General features: G+C 42.4%; 1 protein-coding gene across 14 annotated transcripts in view; it reads left to right on the top strand.

Moving 5' to 3' along the window:
• The window catches only part of R3HDM1 (R3H domain containing 1), a 140,534-nt gene that overhangs the window by 28,948 nt on the left and 91,340 nt on the right, over positions 1–20,246 (top strand). For all 14 annotated transcript variants that reach the window (XM_030580295.1, XM_030580290.1, XM_030580289.1 and 11 more), the window contains exons 2-3: positions 11,997–12,205; positions 13,926–14,136. In XM_030580295.1, the coding sequence (XP_030436155.1) occupies positions 13,966–14,136 (171 nt within the window). In that variant the 5' untranslated portion in view covers positions 11,997–12,205; positions 13,926–13,965. The remainder of the gene's footprint in view (positions 1–11,996; positions 12,206–13,925; positions 14,137–20,246) is intronic.

Here is a 20,246-nt window from a genome sequence, read left to right as displayed (position 1 = left end):
ATTATTTGAAAAGTAATCTTTCATAGGTGGGGGCTCCCAAGATTAGACCTGTTTGCTTCCAACCACAATAAGAAGTGCCTACTCCAGAAAGGGAACAAGACCCTGTTTCAATGCTTTTCTGATCCTAAGGTAGTGGGGGCTCATGTATGCCTACCCTCCAATTCCCTTGATACTGAGAGTCCTTAGACAGGCCACAGACCTAATGATGATCATCCCAGCATGTCTCAGGCAGTTTTGGTATTCTGACCTCATGAATCTGTCAGCACTGCCCCATATCAAACTTCTGATACCCCAATATGATTATGCAGTTGAAGGGATAAGTCCTACTTGCAGACCCAGCATCCTTCCATCACATGGCCTGGAGGCTGGCTGACTGACAGATAGAGCCTACCCCTTAGCAGTTCAAAGCATCCTTGCTTGTAGCAGAAAGGATTCCACCAAAGTTATTTGTGCTGCTAAATGGAAGAGGTTGCTATCGTGGACTATCTGCTTGCCTTAGAGAAGTGGTTCCCAAACGTTTTCATGCTGCAACTCTCTTTGGGCTACCCTCTGTTGTTGTGACCCAGAGGAGCTTGAGAGATGAGGTGTCTTAACATTTTGAGTGTCCAACATGGGTTGGATATTGCCCTGGTGGAATGGGAGGTCCAGGGGAATGCGTCAGGTGTTGTCCTGTGGTGAAGATCCAGGGGCAGGGAGTTGAGGAGCAAGCCTACGCTGCTCTCACTCTGCATTGGCATCTCCTTCAGCTCCTGTGTCATACTGCTGATTGGCTGTTGCTTGGCTCCCCGCTCTGGGCTTTTTGACCTGCCCCATGGTGCATGCGGTCATGTCAGCACCGCTCAGGTTTGGGCTGGCCTCCTTGTAGCTTAGCACTACTTCTTGCTAGAGGGGTCCAGATCTGTTGCCTCCTTTGATAGAGCTGTCCTGGAGTCCCTGTTTCAGTAGACTCATTGTACCCACCTCCAGGACATGAGTTACTTCTTTTGAGCCACCAGAAGTGGAATACACATGGACAATCACTTGAAGAAAGAGTGGTTACTTTACCCTGCAGTAATTGCAGACAAGGCATCTTTAAAAACCACAGTTACTGTAGGGTAAGTGAACATTCTATCTCAATCCAATCAACAGTAGTGCAAGGAGTTTGTGCAAATATACTTTGCATCCATGAAAGTGTCCAGACCGAACCACCTTTGCCTCTCAGTTGCATTAGCAAATTCTTGATTGGCTGAACAGCTCCAGAGAATAACCTAACTAGCTTATGCTTACTGCCTTCATCCAGACTCAGACCCAAGTATATCAAATTATGATTTTTTTTTTTCTTACTTCACTGGAAAGATGAATGAATTCAAGACTTTCTGGCTGGAAATTGGACAGCAATGATTGTTCACATTCCTTGATGGATTTTGGCCTGATCATTCACAGGCCATGAAGTCTCTGAGAGGTTCTTAGGCCCTAACAGGTGCCTGCTCTTCTTTTTGGGTGATGAAAGCCAATGAAGATCTTCTAGGCACCAATGGCCAAGAACATCAGTGCTTTGTGCAGAGGGAAAAATCTGACTCCTGAAAGATGCAATAGTCCAATGGGTTCTTAAGAAACCATTCCTTGATGTCAACAGTACTACCATCTATCACCTAATATCCAACCATTTCTTTTCTGGATAAAATTATTGAGGTGGTGGTGAACAAATTCTGGCAACAGATGTCTGCCAGTTATTCATAGGTGCTTCACTTCGATTTCATTTTCTGGTACAAAAAAGTACTCTTCTTCCTCAATAGCTCTCACATGAAACCTTTTGTCTCAATATTTACCTTTTAGCAAATCTCAGCTCTTCTGTGAACAATGGTGCCATTCCAACCTGCAGCCTTCTAAAGCTCAAGTGGGTGCTTAAATTCTGTTGAAAGATACACATGTGCTGGAGAGACTAGAGTGTGCAAAAGCCCACAATAGAAAGTGGGGATTTTTAAAAATATACTGAATTATCTGGTGGTGGTTTTCTCCCTGATGTGAGATATAGATAAAATAGTGCTGCTTACTAGTACCATTCATAAGTATGTATAGGCCTAAAACTAACCAGAATCATCATCCTGGGACTCTAATTTCTCAAACGAGAGAAGGAAATCTTAAATATTATTCCAAAAAGAGGTTGGAGGCTCTGACCTATCAAGACTTCATGGTAAACTAAGCCATTTCTGTCCAGCTGGATTTGTTAAAATTATCTCTGGATGTTTTAGGCAATAAGACTTATAATATACATAGTGTAATACATCTTAATTCATTTTAGAAGAGGAGTATTAATAATGCAATATTTTATATGATTCACCATTATCCAGCAGAATCTCAGAGTTACAAACACCAGAGTTATGAACTGGCCAGTCAACCACACACCTCACCTCACCTCAGGCAGCATCAGAGACACCCCCCCCCCCCAAAAGAGCAAATACCGTACAGTACTGCGTTTAATATAAATTACTAAAATAATAAAGGGAAAGTTTTTAAACATTTGATAAGGTAGGGAAACTGTTTCTGGGCTTGTTTCATTTAAATTGAGATGGTTAAAAGTGGCATTTTTCTTCTGCATAGTAAAGTTTCAAAGCTGTATTAAGTCAATGTTGAGCTATAAACTTTTGAACGTTTGTTCAGAGTTATGAACAACCTCCATTCCCAAGGTGCTCATAACTGAGGTTCTACTGTATGTCTTTGAAATTTATATTAATTTTTGATTAAACTGTAGTTATTAAATAAAAATAGCTTCTAACATTAATGCAGTGTATAGTGATTTAACCTATCCTGGGTTATGTTGAACTTTTGAAAATAATATATTTGTTTAAGTAGTAATAGAGGTAAAACGAGCAAAATTCATCCTGGATGTAAATCTGTTTAAGTCACTAGGGTACAGCATGGATAAATTTGCACGAAGCCTTCCTGTTGATAAATGTATAATTCTTACAAGTTTATAACTGTTTTTTTGCATCTACATGCCCATGACTAAAGGATTTCTTTAAGAAATCCTCTAAGCAGACTGTATTAATTTTAATTTGCACAGTTCTTAAAGTTATAGTTTATTATAGGAGCCAGGCTAAAGCTCTCTCATCTCAATTACTAGACTCATTCTTGTCTCAAAAAATCTGAAATATGAGCACATCTGTAGAGTCCATGTCCACAAAGCTCTTTCTACATACCAACATTTTGGAAGAGGAAAGAGCTGAATCTGCATAATGCTGGGATATTGTATTAACTTCTTCTAACTGCATTGGGCAGTGTGGCATATTCTTTTAAATGAAGCAGTATTGGTGATATCAAACAATCATGTTGAAGTATTTTATATACACAAGCTGGATGATGGTTCAAAGAAACTTGGAACACATGGCCCGCTCATATTGAGCTAAACAGAATTGGCTGCATCCTACTTTGTGGGGTTAATTTCAGAACAATTGCAGAATAACCCACATATTGGGAGCAATGGGGAAGTACATTAAAAAAAGGAGAACAAAAAATGTTAGTGTCCTAGGCACTGACTCATAATGCATGAATTTGTCCTTGATCTCCAAATCAACAGGCAATAGCTATCCTAGTCAAGGTGCAGAAGAGTTGTGGTGCCCTCTGCTGGACTACTCATACTACAGCTCTAGTTTCTTTGCTGTTCCACATGGGGTAATGGCAGCAGCTTCTACTCTTATACTGATCCTCCTATTTCTGAGGGCTCGTCTACACTGGCGCTTTACAGCACTGCAGCTTTCTCGCTCAGGGGTGTGAAAAAACATCATCCTGATCGCTGGAAGTTTCAGTGCTGTAAAGTGCCAGTGTAGATAGTGCACCAGTGGTGGGAGCCACGCTCCCAGTGCTGGTAACTATTCCCCTTGTGGAGGTGGGTTTGGTTTTTTTTTTTGAGTGCTTGGAGAGCTCTCTCCCAGTGCTATGCAGTGACTACACAAACTACGTTGAAGTGCTCCCATGGCAGTGCTTTAACATTGCCAGTGAAAGACGTTCCCTTAAAAAAGCTGCTCAGAAGGGGGTCCAAGCATCCCAAATACAGGGTCCGTGGCTTCCTATCATAGTAGCAGCTATCTATTCTGCTTGCCTTAGGATCCTTCCATCGGCTGAAAATACAGCCAGCTTTGCTTCAAAAGTGCTAGTGTGCATCTTGACAGGGATTTTCAATCATGCTGCATTAACTTGATTGATCCATTTCTATTGGAAAAATGCATCCTTTGACTATCACAATAGGGCCATAGTCTTACCCTCCTAAGCTGGCAGTGCTCTCCTTTTTAGTCTATCTATGAAGGACTGAATCCTAAAAGTTGTTCTTGCAGCCATCGAGTCTGTCCATTGGTTGGGTGAAATGCTTCTCTGTTCATACTCATTGTCTTTCACTAGTACAAGGAGTGTCTAAGGAATTTCCTCTCTAAACCAGTCCTTTTCCCTTTCCCTTCACATTAAGAAATGTACCTTCTAGTTCTCAAGAACCTTAAGGAAAGATTCTCACATTTTTAAATCTACATTTTATCTGGAACGAATGACAGAGAGAGAACTTAGAATGGCTCTTGTGGCAAGTCTTAAACACACAAATCCTCAGAAGTCCTTTCTCTGAGAGGCTTTGTCTTTACTCAGGAAACAGATGTCGTTTTAACACATCCAAAGTAGTTGACGTAAACCTATGAACAGCCCACAGGCACTGGCTCATCTCTATCCCTTTCCTCTCTCCTGTCCCACTTAAAAAATTTTTTTAAGAAGGGTGAGGCGGGGGGGTTATGTTCTTACAATCACTGGGAAGGATGACTCTGAGGATTTCCTGGACAGACACATTTATGAAAGAAGGGAAGATTAAGCTATGGAAAACTAAGGCCACTTTACTTCTGAATGATTGCGTCAACATGGATCTTCAATATGCTTTAACTTATGAACATTAACTTCATAGATTTAGTTAATTTGTCTTAATTCACAATGTAAGGAAGCTCTGATAGCTGTATCTCAATTTGATTTTGAATCCACTGTAGGTTAAGAGTTTTATTCTTCTGCCCAGAGTGGAAATAAAAATGGGTATATGGAAGAGTTGGGGGGTGGGGGGAATAGAAGCAGCACTAATCAGCATTTTAAAATTATATATTCACTGTGGTAGGTACTTCATTGGCTATCTAGTTTTCAAAAACAATGATCTGCTTTAAAAGTACTTAACATGGGGCACTATGACTTGGAGTCATCACTAAAATGTAAATTACATTAATAGATGGATCATATTGGATTACTATGTACATATCACCTCAGGCTGCATATCTCATCAAATTTCATAAACTAAGTGTGATCAGATTTGGTCATCCTTGCAATGTAATCTGTGGTTCTGCAGCTTGTTGTGCTGTTGATTCAATTCATTGTGCTACTTCCTTTGAGGAAATGCTTCATTTCTAACATTAAGGGGCATTGTGCTGTCTTTCAGATGATATGTAAAAGCAAGTTCCTGACCACTGGTAATAAATTAAGATCTTTTTTGCAAGAGAAAGGATGTTAATTCCAGTGCCTTGGAGATTTATTTCTATGTCCATAGTTTCTACTGGTAGAGTGTTTTTCATTTCTCGTACCAAACTACTATGATGTGTTGCTATGTATTGTGAAGAGCTGTTGCCTTCTAGCCCAAGTTTTGGCTGCTCTTGGGTAAAAAGAGTCCAATATATGTAAGTGTATATGATAAGCATAAGAAGGTATTATTTATTAAATAATAGTATTGAAGGATACAAGGAACTGTCTGACAGAATAAATCTGCTAGATCTAGCAAGCTTTTGCCTTTTATTGTAACCCCACTTATCTTCTTTTATGTGTCTGTCTTTAAACATATGGTGTAGATTTTTCCCCACAATCCTGATGAACAGTCAGATTTATTGTTCACATGCTCCCTTTCCATTGCCTTAGGCCTGGTCTATGCTACGCGTTTAAACCAATTTTAGCAGCGTTACACCGATTTAACGCTGTACCCGTCCACACAATGAGGCCCTTTATATCGATATAAAGTGCTCTTTAAATCAGTTTCTGTACTCCTCCCCAATGAGAGGAGTAGCGCTAAAATCGGTATTACCACATCGGGTTAGGGTTAGTGTGGCCGCAAATTGACGGTATTGGCCTCCGGGCGGTATCGCACAGTGCACCATTGTGACCACTCTGGACAGCAATCTCAACTCAGATTCACTGGCCAGGTATACAGGAAAAGCCCTGCGAACTTTTGAATTTCATTTCCTGTTTGGCCAGCGTGGAGCTCTGATCAGCACAGGTAACAATGCAGTCTCCTGAGAAATGAAAAAGAGCTCCAGCATGGACCTCACGGGAGGTACTGGATCTGATTGCTATATGGGGAGAGGATTCTGTGCTAACAGAACTCCGTTCCAAAAGACGAAATGGAAAAACTTTTGAAAAAATTTCCAAGGCTATGATGGGGAGAGGCCACACCAGGGACTCAATGCAGTGCAGAGTGAAAGTTAAGGAGCTCAGACAAGCCTACCAGAAAACCAAAGAAGCAAACGGAAGGTCCAGGGCAGGGCCGAAAACATGCCGCTTCTACACTGAGCTGCATGCAATTCTAGGGGGGTCTGCCACCACTACCCCACCCCTGTCCGTGGATTCCAAGGTGGGGGTGGTAATCTCAGCCATGGCTGAGGATTCTGTGGACGGGGAAGATGAGGAGGAGGAGGAGGAAGAGGAGGATGCGGTTGCAGAGAGCACATAGCACTCTGTTAGCCCTAACAGCCAGGAGCTTTTTCTCACCCAGACGGAATTACTCTCCCAAGCCACTAGCCCAGACAGTGAAGCCATGGAAGCAACCTCTGGTGAGTGCACCTTTGTAAATATAAAACATGGTTTAAAAGCAAGCGTTTTTTCATGATTGATTTTGCCCTGAGGACTTGGGATGCGTTCATGGGCAGTACAGTTATTGGAAAAGTTTGTTACCATGTCTGGGGATGGAGCAGATATCCTCCAGGGACATCTCCATGAAGCTCTCTTGGAGGTACTCCAAAAGCCTTTGCAGAAGGTTTCTGGGCAGGGCAGCCTTATTCCGTCCACCATGGTAGGACACTTCACCACGCCATGCATGTAGCAAGTAATCGGGTATCATTGCATGACAAAGCCTAGCTGCGTATGGTCCCGGTGATTGCTGGCATTCAAGAAACATCCGTTCCTTATCTCGCTGTGTTATCCTCAGGAGAGTGATATCGTTCATGGGAACCTGGTTGAAATTCAGGAATTTAATTAAGGGGCCAGAGATGGCCGTTCCTACTGGGCTGTTTGCCTGTTGCTTAAAAGAAATTCTTCCTTGCACGTAGACGAGCGGGGGAGGAGAATAACGCTGAACTTTTTCGCGTTTGGCTATCAGGGATCTTCTCTCCTACCAGCCACGCAATGGGGGAGGGAGAAAGGGGGTGATTAGCAGTGATCTTCCATGATACCAGCCATGCGGTGGGGGGAGGGGTAAAGTGATCATCCCACAGAATTGGAAGGGGGGAGTGGCTTCTTCTGCTGCATGTTAACAGGAAAGAAGCAGCACTGAACAGGATTTGCTTGGTATTTGAGAAAGGAGGGCACTGTGTATATGAAGGCTGCAGAAGCCGAGAGACAATGGCTTACCATGGCCGCATGCAAGCTGAATTCTGATGCCCGGGCCTGCGTCTGTGAGATCTGTAACGCTAGAGCTGCAGGCACTCAATATTAAGATGCAAAATGCGACCTTTTAAAGACTTCTCTCCCTTTTTTCCCTCCCTCATGCAGCTGCAAATTTTTCAAGTCTCCCTACTCCATCCCGAAGGCTATCTCAGATAAGGCGGAGGAAAAAGAAGACGCGAGACGAAATGTTCTCGGAAATCATGGAAGTGACCCTCAGTGAAAGAGCTCATCTGAATGAGTGGAAGGACGTGGTATCAAATTACAGGAAAGATGCCAGTGAACGTGAGGAGAGGAGGGGCGCTCGAGATGAGAGGTGGCGCCAGGAAGATCAGAGGTGTAGGCAGGAAGATATGCAGTGGCAGGATGCAACGCTGGGGCTGCTGCATGATCAAACTGATATCCTCTGACGTCTGGTGGAGCTTCAGGAAGAGCAGTGGGGTCACAGAGTGCCGCTGCAGCCCCTGTGTAACCACCCTCACCACTCACCATGTTCCATATCTTCCTCACTCAGACATGTAAGAACACGTGGGGGAAGGCTTCGTGCACCCGCCCACTCCGCTCCCGTGGATAGCCCAACCAAAAGGCTGTCATTACATTGAAATGTTTTTAGTAGCCTTTTCCTTCCTTTCTATCCTCCTCCCACACCACACCTGGGATACCTTGTCATTTCTCTCCCTCTTTTTATAATGACCTTTTAATAAAGAATACATGATTTTTAAACGATAGTGACTTTATTTCCTTAAGCAATCTGTAATCGAAAGGGGAGAGTGGGTTGCTTACAGGGAATGAGTCAATCAAGGGGGGAGGGGTTCATCAAGGGGAAACAAATGCAACAGTTACACCGTACCCTGGCCCGTGATGAAACTCGTTTTCAAAGCTTCTCTGATGCACACTGCTTCCTGGTGTGCTCTTTTAATCGCCCTGGTGTCTGGCTGCATGTAATCAGCAGCCAGGTGATTTGCCTCAGCCTCCCACCCCGCCATAAAGGTCTCCCCCTTACTCTCACACAGATTGTGGAGCACACAGCAAGCAGCACTAACAAAGGGGACATTGGTTTGGCTGAGGTCTGAGCGAGTCAGTAATGTGTGCCAGCGTGCCTTTAAATGGCCAAATGCACATTCTACCACCATTCTGCACTTGCTCAGCTGGTAGTTGAACAGCTCCTGACTACTGTCCAGGCTGCCTGTGTATGGCTTCATGAGCCATGGCATCAAGGAGTAGGCTGGGTCACCCAGGATAACTACAGGCATTTCAACATCCCCAACTGTTGTTTTCTGGTCTGGGAAGTAATTCCCCTGCTGCAGCCATTTAAACAGAGTAGTATTCCTGAAGATGCGAGCGTCATGAACCCTTCCTGGCCATCGCACGTGGATGTTGGTGAAACATCCCTTGTGAACCACCAGTGCTTGCAGCACCATTGAAAAGTACCCCTGCAGTTTATGTACTGCGTGCCCTGGTGCTCCGGTGCCAAGATAGGGATATGGGTTCCATCTGTCGCCTCCCCATTGCAGCAAAGCCATCCACTATGACCTGCACATTTCCCAGAGTCACAACCTTTCGTAGCAGCAGCTTAGTGATTGCTTTGGCTACTTGCATCACAGCAGCCCCCACAGTAGATTTGCCCACTCCAAATTGATTCCTGACTACCGGTAGCTGTCTGGCGTTGCAAGCTTCCAGAGGGCTATTGCCACTCGCTTTTCAACTGTGAGGGCTGCTCTCATCTTGGTATTCTGGCGTTTCAGGGCAGGGGAAAGCAGGTCACAAAGTTCCATGAAAGTGCCCTTACGCATGCGAAAGTTTCACAGCCACTGTGAATCATCCCAAACCTGCAAAACTATGCGGTCCCACCAGTCTGTGCTTGTTTCCTGGGCCCAAAATCGGCGTTCAATGGCTAAAACCTGCCCCATTACCTATCAGCAGGATCTCCAAAGCGCAGGGGCCCACGGTTTGAGAGAATTCTGTGTCCATGTCCTAATCTCTCTCGTCGCCGCACTGCCGTAACTGCCGCCGCCTCCTCGCCTGGCTTTGCAGGTCCCTGTTCAGCATAGACCGCACGAGAATGCACGAGGTGTTTACAACGTTCATGATTGCGGTATTGATCTGAGCAGGGTGCATGCTTGCCATGGTATGGTGTCTGCACAGTTCACCCAGGAAAAAAGGCGCGAAACGGTTGTCTGCTGCTTTCAGGGAGTGAGGGGTGAGGCTGTACCCAGAACCACCCACGACAATGATTTTTGCCCCATCAGGCACTGGGATCTCATCCCAGAATTCCAAGGGGAGAGGGAGACTGCAGGAACTATGGGATAGCTACGGGATAGCTACCCACAGTGCAACGCTCCAGAAATCGACGCTAGCCTCGGACCATGGACGCAGGCCGCCGAATTAATGTGTCTAGTGTGGCCGCATACACTCAACTTTATACAATCTGTTTTACAAAACCGGTTTATGTAAAATCGGAATAATCCCGTAGTGTAGACGTACCCTTAGGGTACATTTTATTTTTTGTGATGGTGTTAGATCTACACAGGTTTTTTTTTGTTTTGTTTTGTTTTGTTTTATTAAACCAACTTCTGTTGGTGAAAGAGACATGCTTTTGAGCACGACAGATCTTCTTCAGGTTTGGGAAAGATGCTCAGAGTATTGCAGCTAACTAGAGGTGGAAGAGATTGTTAAGTATAAGGAGTTAACGTATGTTGCAAGAGACCATTCAAGATGAAGTGCATCATTAACACCTATGCGGTCATAAGACCAAAAAGGGGGGTTAGTGGGTTACAGATTGTTGTAGAGAGACACAGACTCAATAGACACACTGGTTTTATGATTTTTAGTGCCTAGTAGGTGATAGTGGTGTGTTAGTGTTTTGAAGGCTAGAAGAGGGTGTTCAGGAAAGATTTGAGGATATGATTCCCATTAAGTATGGGTTGTAATAATTAGATATGCTGTTTGAGTTCCAGTGTGGGCTGGTAAGTGACAACTGGGAGTATGTCACTTCTTGTGTGTTTGTTTTTTTTCTTCCTGTATTGAAGCAGGTTCTCTCAGAATATTTGGGTGGCCCAACCCATAATGTGATCTATTTCTCTAGTGGAGTCCCCTTGTTTGGTGAAGGCAGTTTTAAGTGTATTAAGGTGTGTATCCCAGATTTTCTCTTCAGAGCATGTTCTATGGTGTCTGAATGCCTGACTGTAACTAAGATTTCTTTCTGTATTTGAGGATGATAGATGCATCTTTGGAGGGAAGTGTGGTGATCCAGGGGTTTCTTGTGTATAGTTATCTCTATTATTCTATTGTTGAAACTGATTGTGCTGTCCAGGAAGTTGCTGCTTGTGTGGGAGTGTTCTAGAGAAAGTTTGATGGATGATGATGGTTGAAGTTGTGGTAGAAATCCTATGGGGGAGTTTTGGTTGTCTGTCTAGAGGATGAAAGTATCATTGATTTATGTCAGGTATATCATTGAGTTTGTGGCACGTTTTCCAAATGTGGCCCATGAAAAGGTTGATATATCGGGAAGCCATCCTAGTACCCATGGCTGTTCCCATAGTTTGGACAAAGTGTTTGTTGAATGTAAAGTTGTTATGAGTGAGGATGAAATGGATGAGTTTGGTGATGTTTGTGGTAGATATTTGAGGCTTGTCCATTGTCTTGTAGATATTTGAGGCAGGCAGTGATGCCGTCTTTGTGAGGGACATTGATGTGTAGGGAGATGATGTCCATGGAAGCAAAGATGGCATTCTATGGGAGGAAGTGAGTTGTGTCCTGGAGGAAACAGGCCCTTTGTGGGTTGAGTGGTGATAGGATGGCTTCTGAGAGTCTTGATATTCTTTCAGTAAGAGTGTTATGGCCAAATATGATGTGTCTGCCTGCATTCACTTGTTTATGTATCTTGGGAAACATGTAGAAGGTACTAGGGTTGGTCTGTGGGGTATGATGTGGCCTTGTAATATGAATTGCATATGGTGCTTTTACAGGATTAATCCTGCCAAGAATTATATGAGTTTCAACTGCCAATAACTATATATTTTTTCCCCAAGTTTTTTATTTTAACCAATTCTTTATTACAGCCCTATTCCAGAAAATCCCTACATGGCATAGGGATGTTACTGTTGTCATGGTGTAACTAGACATACTGATATGTTTATTATAACGACTTATTAATTTATACTTTGGGAATTGCTTACAAATTGGTGAAAAACAGTACAGCTTCTTCCAGTAGATAAGTAAATAATTAGAACAAAAATGACAAACAAAACTGAATGGAAATGAAAAATGCTGACTTTGGTTTTTTTAGTTTTACAAGAAATATTCCTGATTTTTCATTAATGGAAGTTACCAATGGAACTGTTTTTTTATTGTTTTAGGCATCTAAAAGGGATGGTATTCTTGATCCAAGACAGTATAGTTCAGTCAAGGATTCTACACTGGTGACAAGGACATGGGACTCCTCCTGCCATATTCCAGATGGTTCATTACAACTAACATCTTGGTTGACGACTGTGAAAAGGAACGTTGGATTACTTTATTTTATTTTTGTGGGAGATCACAATTCCAAATCTGTAGGATACATCAGGTAATAAGGAACAAATATTGTACCTGACTGGCTTAACTGTGCTCTAGGTTTTTCTATTTTGAATTAAAATCCCTCAAATGTAAAAATAAAATCAGTGTTTTAAATGTAAGTTCATTCTACCTAGATTAATTGTGGTGTGTGGGGTTGGGTGTTTGTGTGTGGTGTGTGTGGTTTTGTGGGTTTTTTCTTTCTTTTTTTTTTTTCTTTTTTTTTGTGAAGTGTAGATTTATTGTTTTCATATCTTCCTGACAACTGGCATTGCAGGAAGTTGAGACTTGGGCAGGATGGTGACTCCAAATATTTATTTGAGCTATGGAATGTTTATATTGTTCTTGTACGTAATCATCTAGTGTACTGTTTCTCCACCATTCGAATCGTCAATGCTGTCTCTCTTTCTGGTACTTAAGAAATGTGCAGTGACCAGTTTCATTACCTTTGACATGTAAGGTAATATCTACAATTATTCATATCAATTGTAGTTGATTGGGAATAAGACAATATGGAAGTTTTCATTCAGTTTGTGAATCTTGCACCGTAGTTCATTGTGTTGGCTTACTGATCCACCAGACCAGTTCCCTATAGTTTTTCAAATCAACATTCTCCCTTTGAATTAGAGGAACTTCAATTTCTTATATTAGAACTGAAACCCAGTGTTGTATTTGAAAACACCAATGTATAAAATATGGAGGAGGGAGATAGTCGAGGGTCTACCACAGGGGTAGGCAAACTTTTTGGCCTGAGGGCCACATTGGGGTTGCAAAACTGTAGGGCCGTGCCTCTCCAAACAACCTGGCCCCCGACCCCTATCCGGCCCCTAGCACTTCCCGCTCCCTGACTGCCCCCCTCAGAACCTCTGACCCATCCAGCCCCCCCCACTCGTTCCTTGTCCCCTAACCACCCCCTCCTGGGACCCCCTACCCCCTATTCAACCCCCTTTTTCCTGTCTCCAGACTGCCCCAACCCCTATCCACATCCCTGCCTCCAACAGCCCCCCCAGGACTCCCACCACCTATCCAGCCGCCCTCTGTTCCTCGTTCCCTGACCACCCCCTCTCGGGACCCTGCCACCCTTAACTGCCCCCTGGCACTCCACCCCCTGTCAACCCTCCTGCTTCCAGTCCCCTGACTGCTCTGACCCCTATCCAAACCCAGACCCCTTGACAGGCCCCATGGGACTCTCACACTTATCCAAACCCTGCCCCTTGTCCCTGACTGCCCCCTAGCCCCCTTACCATGCCGCTCAGAACAGCATGTCTGGTGGCCGGAGCAAGACAGCTGCTGCTCTTCATGGCAGGAGCGCGCAACCCCGCCACCCAGAGTGCTGCTGGCGTGGCTGTGGGGAAGGGAGAACAGTGGGGGAGGGGCCAGGGGCTAGCCTCCCCAGCCAGGAGCTAAAGGTCCAGGGAGGACTCTGGCCCGTGGGCCGTAGTTTGCCCCCCTCTGGTCTACCATGACCTACTCGCATAAACTTTTAGTTAATGCTTTTTTTTCTCTTGTAAAATGCACCTGTAGCATAAGCATCTGGATTAAGGTGACAGAACTAAAATGAATACTCATTCATGATGACCCAAGACATGGGAAAAAGAAAATTGGTGGGGAAAATGTCCTGTTGGTGGCAGTCTATTGAAAATACTGTGTGTGTGTGTGTAAATCTTCTTGAATTAGTATACATTTTCAGCTCTATAGAGTAAATATACGTACTTTTCTTTCTCCTCTTAAAGGTTCCTTATTTCCTGTAGAATTTTAAAGTAACCTTCTCTAATGAGGATGTCTGATACTGTTACTCTAAAAGATGAAACTGATGCAATGAATGGTTCAGAGGCTGAATTTAAAGATATAACTCCAGTTGAAAACCTTATAAAATCAAGAAGCCATCAGCAGATTCAAGTAGAAAAGGATGAAAGTTGTACTGACAACAAAAATGATATGCCGGTAAGAAGTCTCTCTTCTTATTTTTCGTTAGTATATTATGGTAAACACAGTTCTTTCTCTTGCTCTGTCACTATGTCTTGTGATTACTTATTACGTATGTTCTAGTCAAGGGCCAAGCAAACTTTATCAGTTTTGGTGAATCTGGAGGATTATATCTCCTCTATCACCCCCACACCTTCCTATTTCTATCAATACGCATACTTAATGGTCAGTTATTTTTTAATAGGTTGGAGGCAAACTGCGAGTTTCTCACTGGAGGAAAAACACTCTCTAGCCTTTTATCTGTAGCAGTATTTCCTTTGGGTTCATTTGAACTTCTTTTAGGATGTTGAGTTTTCCATGTTGTAGAGGGAAAAGGCAACAAGTTAATTTTGTTTTTATTTCCCCATTGTCAGTCTCAACATTACTAAGTTGAGTATTTTCTTAGTAGAGAAGTTACCATTGATGTTTGTGGGTTTGTTTGTGTTTTTTTTTAAAGCTGTTTCCCGGGTATTTTGATTCAAGTTGTAGTGATAAGAGTGGTGAATAGGTCCTGGCATTCAGTTTTATTGAGGCTGAGAAAATACATGATTTTTAAAAGTCCATAATTTAACAAAACAAAAATCTCATGAAGATTATTCTGGGTGAAGGAAGCTCTGGTATCTGGTTTAACAATGCTAGATGCTCTCATACAGGCCCTGTACAAGTCTATGGTGGTAATGTTGTGACACACTTAAATTGATATTAAACTCAAATTAAGCTTCATCAGGACTGAATCTAGGGTTGGGGCATGGGGGTAAAATATTTAAAAAATATTTAAAAAAACCAGACAAACTGGGTACCCTTCTGTCATAGTATAATTCCCAGTTTCTGAACCTTAGCGTCCAAAATATGGGTACTAGCATGAATTCCTCTAAGCTTAATTACCAGCTTAGATCCTGTAGTGCTGCTACCAATCAGAACTTAGAGTAGAGTGCCTGGTAAACTCTGATCTCCCCCAAAAGCTTCCCTGGGGACCCCCAAGACCCAAATTCCTTGAGTCTCACAACAAAGGGGAATAAACCATTTCCCTTCCCCCTCCTCCCCTCCAGGTGTTCCCTCCCTGGGCTCCTGGAGAGAGATACAGATTCAAGCTCCATGAATCTAAACAAAGGAATTCCCCCTTCTCCTTTCTTCCTCCCAGATCTTTCCCGCCCTGGGTACACTAGGAGATTACTGTGGTTCAAACTCCTTGAATCACAACACAGAGAAATCAGGTGGGTTCCCCCTCTTTTCTCTCCCTCCCATCTCCTTCCCTATTAAGTACAGACTCAATTCCCTTGAGCCTCAACAAGGGGAAAAATCAGACAGGTCTTAAAAGCAAAACTAATAATAAGAGAAAAAAAGAATGAAGAAAATCGCTGTAAATTCAAGATAGAATATTACGGGGTCTGTCAGCTTATAGACACTAGAAAGAAGCCTCCCCCCCAGCAAAATACCATTTAAAATACTTCCAGCAAACTACACATTTGCAAATACAGAAACAATTAAAAGACTATAACCGCCTTTTTTACTAAAATACTCACTATTCTGAATATATAAGAGACTATAGCAGGGAGATTGGCAAGAAAACTGGTTGCCTGTCTAGTCCCTTCCAGGACCCAGAGAGAACAAAGCAAAACCCAAAAAACACAAAGGCTTCCCTCCACCGAGATTTGAAAGTATCTTGTCTCTTGATTGGTCCCCTGGTCATATGTTTGGTTCCCTGTTTGTTAACCCTTTACAGGTAAAAGAGACATTAACCCTTAACTATCTGTTTATGACACCTTCATGTCTTCATCACATGTCCCTTCCTGTGCCAGTGACAATCTATTTGTATTTCTGTAGTCCCTAGAAACCTTGTCATGGACTGAGGCTGTCTACACTTCCACTTTCAGCACTAACACTTTTCTTGTTCAGAGGTGTGGGGAAAAAAACCCTGAGCAACAGAAGTTTTAGCAATGAAAAGCGCCAGTATAGACAGTGCTTTATCTCCAGGAACGGTGCTCCTGGCGATAAAGCTACCACCACTCATTAGGGGTGGGTTTTTTATCACCAGGAGAGCTCTCCCCTGGGGATAAAGGCTATCTGTACGGTCCACGTCATAGCGCTGCCACAGCTGTGCCATAACGTGGGTAGTGTAAACATACCCTTAGGCTGGAGGCTTAGTACCTGTCATACTAAGTAGTATATAAATATGCAACAAAAAGTCCCTGCCCCATACAACATTACAGCCTAGCTAGTTAATGTTTAATATTGATTTTAAGTGTAGTGTCCACAGTGACAATCGTGGTAAGGATTTTGTGGGGCCAGGTACTGTACAGTTGTATTCAAAGAAATGATCACTGGCCTGAAGAGCTTACATTCTAAAATGGTAGGTGGTGAGAGGCAATATATATATTTACTATACATTCAAGTGCAGATGAAGACTAACTGGAGAAATTACTAGGTGAGAGAGTCCACTGAGTCATGCTCTGAGTTTTGCAAAGTAGTTTTTAGTCAAATGTTGATTAGAAATAGGTTCACTTTAGTTCTCTTATGTTGTTTAGAGCTTCAGAGCTTTTTCTAGATAACGCCTCAGAATTTCTCTCCTAAATTAGGTTCATTGCCCACTCCAGCTTGACAAAATTAAATCCCTTTGCTAAGTTTCCAAATCTGAAAAGCTCTAGAAGGTGTGGCTTTCATGTCCATCAGTTATTTGGTGCTACTGCTCCTGTGCTGGACAGCACAGAATGCAACCCTTCCTGAGGAATATGGCACTGCTATGGAGAGTCAGTGCTCTCAGCATCACACTTGCTCCCTTGAAAACTCCCTTCCCAACTCCGATCAACCACCCATTATTAGTACTCAAACCAGGTGATGCTCTGGGGACCAAATAAAAATAGCTGTTCAAAATAAAATAGGTAAACTAGCCAGAATATTATTGCATGAAGAATACTGATTACTTTAATGCACTTTCTACACTCACTTTTCTTTGCTCCCTTCCTTCCCTAGTGTAGTGAAATTGACGCTTCCCAATTCTGGAAGTCAGTGTTGACATTTTGAAACTAAATATCGATGACAGTAGGGATCCCAATACCAGAATACTTGAGTTGCAGTATGTTGAGTAATTTATTTGCACTTGTAAACATCATTCTAAGCACAATATGAATAAGAAAAGTGACTCATAATTCAGGCATGCCTAAGACTGATGTTGCCTGTCTCTTTAAGTAGTGTATGAATAAATTAATCAAGTTAATGAAAATCACTGGAGAAGACAGTTTGAATCAATTGCTACATTGTCTGTTTGTTTTGTTTTTTACTGTGGGTAATTTGCTGCCCTTATCCTTTCATACCCTTTGCCTTTCAACTGCTCCTGCAGCTCTCCCAATGCTTTCAAGCTGCTTGGATGCAGCTGCGCTGTAAGCTCTCTAGAGTAGTGATGCTAAACTGACAGGGGAGAGTTCTCCTCTTGACTGAATTAATCCACCCCTAATAGTCAGCAGTAGCTATGTAGGTGGGAGAAGCTCTCCTGCCAACATAGTGCTGTCCATACCTGCACTTAGGTCAGTTAGGGGAGTGGCTTATTCACAACCCTGAGTGACTTAAATTATGTGGTAGTGTAGACATATCCTTTGTTCCTTCCATCATAATGGCCTCTTTGCCTAGAATGTATGCTTTATCCTGGAGCAGCAAGCAGTCCCAGTCCATTCAAATCCATTCTTAAAATTCTTTTCTCTGCCCAGCCTACAAAATTAATCTGCCAGCAAAATCACATTACACTTGTATGTATTTATTAAAAAAATAATTAAAATGAATTTACTCCATGGCTTTGTGATAAAGCCATTGTTTGGTTCATCTGTTTAGTTGAAGGGTAGGAATTACGTTCTCAGTTTTGCACAGCACATAGCAAATCGACTGCTCACAATATATAACCATTTACATATATTGCAGAAGGTGCCCACCCATGATTGTAAGGATTTAGCTTAGTGAAGCTTTAAGTTTGTAATTTGGGAGGAACAATCACCTTTTAAAATTGTCCAATTTTTCTCTCATGACTCTCTCAATTTATTTTTAAACAGGCTTTGAAATGTGAGGCACACATGTGAAAGAGCAGTTTTATGGAAAGAATCTATTAAGATATTGTGCTTCGGTATGCTAATTTCTTATTGGTTAGTAAGTGAACTAATAGGGACACAAGCCTATACAGTAAACATTTTATACGCAGTTATTTTTGGAATTGTATAATTTGTCAAAAGATGCTGTTAACACATTTTACTAGTAGTATGAAAACTTTTGTTCTCTGCTATACTGTAGCAATCCTACAATATGCACCATAATTGTAGTTATTATTTTAATATTTATTAAAAATGTGCAAAAGCATTTTTATATTTATAATATTTTTATAATTATTTTAGTACTTATTAAAAATGTGCCAGAGCATTCTGCTTTCCAAAAAAGAGAAGACAGTCTCAGCCCTAAAAAAAAACAAAACACAAGTTAATCGCAAGATTTTTGCTTGAATCCACCTTGTAGTTGTGATGTTGGTTAGAACATATGGCATTATTAACCATTTTTTGAAAAATAATTACCATGACTCATTCATGACTTAAAGATTTTTTTACTGCATGAAAAAGCCTGTTTTAATGTATTGTGACAACATTCCTCCTTTACCTTGGTGGGTCCTGTGCTTATTGGCGGATTTACTAACTTCAGTGATCTTCCCCTCTGGTGGAACCCACAGTCTGGGTCAACTCCTCCTGTGTCTGATCAGGAGTTGTGAGGTTTGGGGGGAACCCGGGCCCACCCTCTACTCTGGGTTCCAGCCCAGGGCCCTGTAGATTGCAGCTGTCTATAGTGCCTCCTGTAACAGCTGCATGACAGCTACAACTCCCTGGGCTACTTCCCCATGGCTTCCTCCAAACACCTTCTTTATCCTCACCACAGGACCTTCCTCCTGGTGTCTGATAATGCTTGATTGTCTGATAATTCCTCAATCCAACAGTAGCACATCCTCTGTCTCAGCAATTTGTACCTCTTGCTCCCAGCTCCTCACAGGCGCTTCCTCTCCTCTGGCTATTCTTCGCCTGACTGGCATGAGCTCCTTTTTAAATCCAAGTTCCCTGATTAGCCTGCCTTGATTGGCTGCAGGTGTTCTAATCAATGTAGCTATCTCTACTGCCTTCTAGAAAGATCTTAATTGGCCCCAGGTGCCTTGATTAACCTGGAGCAACTGCCATTTGGTTACCATGGTACTAGGGATTTGTTTAGCCTGTCGCTAACATACCTGTTCCTCAGTACTTTACTGTAATCTGGCCTTTCCCCATCACAGTATCTTAAGATTTTTATGTTATACATGGATTGCAATCATAAATATACTGTCATCCATGCATTAAAAATAATTGTTAATTTGTGGATGTGATATTACCCTGTGAATAATCAATTACAGAAGTAATATAAAGACCCATGCTGTCACTAATAAAGAAAAAATGTGACTGGAAGGCTCTAGCTGTCTGAGATTGGGGAAGGGGATAGCCTCATTGGGAAGCTGGTGAGAGAGGTAGTGGAAAGGAAGCAGTGCAAGTGGTGGAGGGAGAGCTTGTGTGAGGTATGCAGCTAGGACACTTATGCATTCATTATATAAAATAAAGACAAATTTTATGTTAAAGATTTATAATTCCATTTTGGAGTTTCAATGACTACGTCGATTTCTCAGTTTCTTGATAGAATTAGATGAAATTTTAGAAATCTAACTTAAACAAATATCTCTTTGTACCTGTACTTCATCCTTCCTCTCCAACACAAATTCCACAACCTCCATAAATACCCCTTGGTTTCTCTTTCCCTCACGTCCTACCTCTGTGTGTGTGTTGGAGGCGAGGGGTGGGGGGAATCTTCTAGACTGATGTCAGGGCTCCATCTTTGATGCTGTTAAAGGCATCTCTGTGTATCTTCAAAAAAAAAATCTTGAAATCACAGCCATTTTCACTATCTGTGATTGAATAAATGAGACAGAAATGCTAGCTATGCATTCTCACCACCTGGTCAGTGCTCCTCAATGTCGTGTGGTATAACTTGCGTGTCCAGTTTTTCCTTTCCCTCCCCATCCATCCCATGATGACATTCATGTAACA

Source organism: Gopherus evgoodei, chromosome 11 (assembly GCF_007399415.2).
Source record: "Gopherus evgoodei ecotype Sinaloan lineage chromosome 11, rGopEvg1_v1.p, whole genome shotgun sequence".
In the NCBI taxonomy this organism is placed as follows: domain Eukaryota; kingdom Metazoa; phylum Chordata; order Testudines; family Testudinidae; genus Gopherus; species Gopherus evgoodei.
The sequence above is the reverse complement of the archived record's forward strand: the minus strand, read 5'-3'. Positions and strand labels throughout refer to the sequence as shown.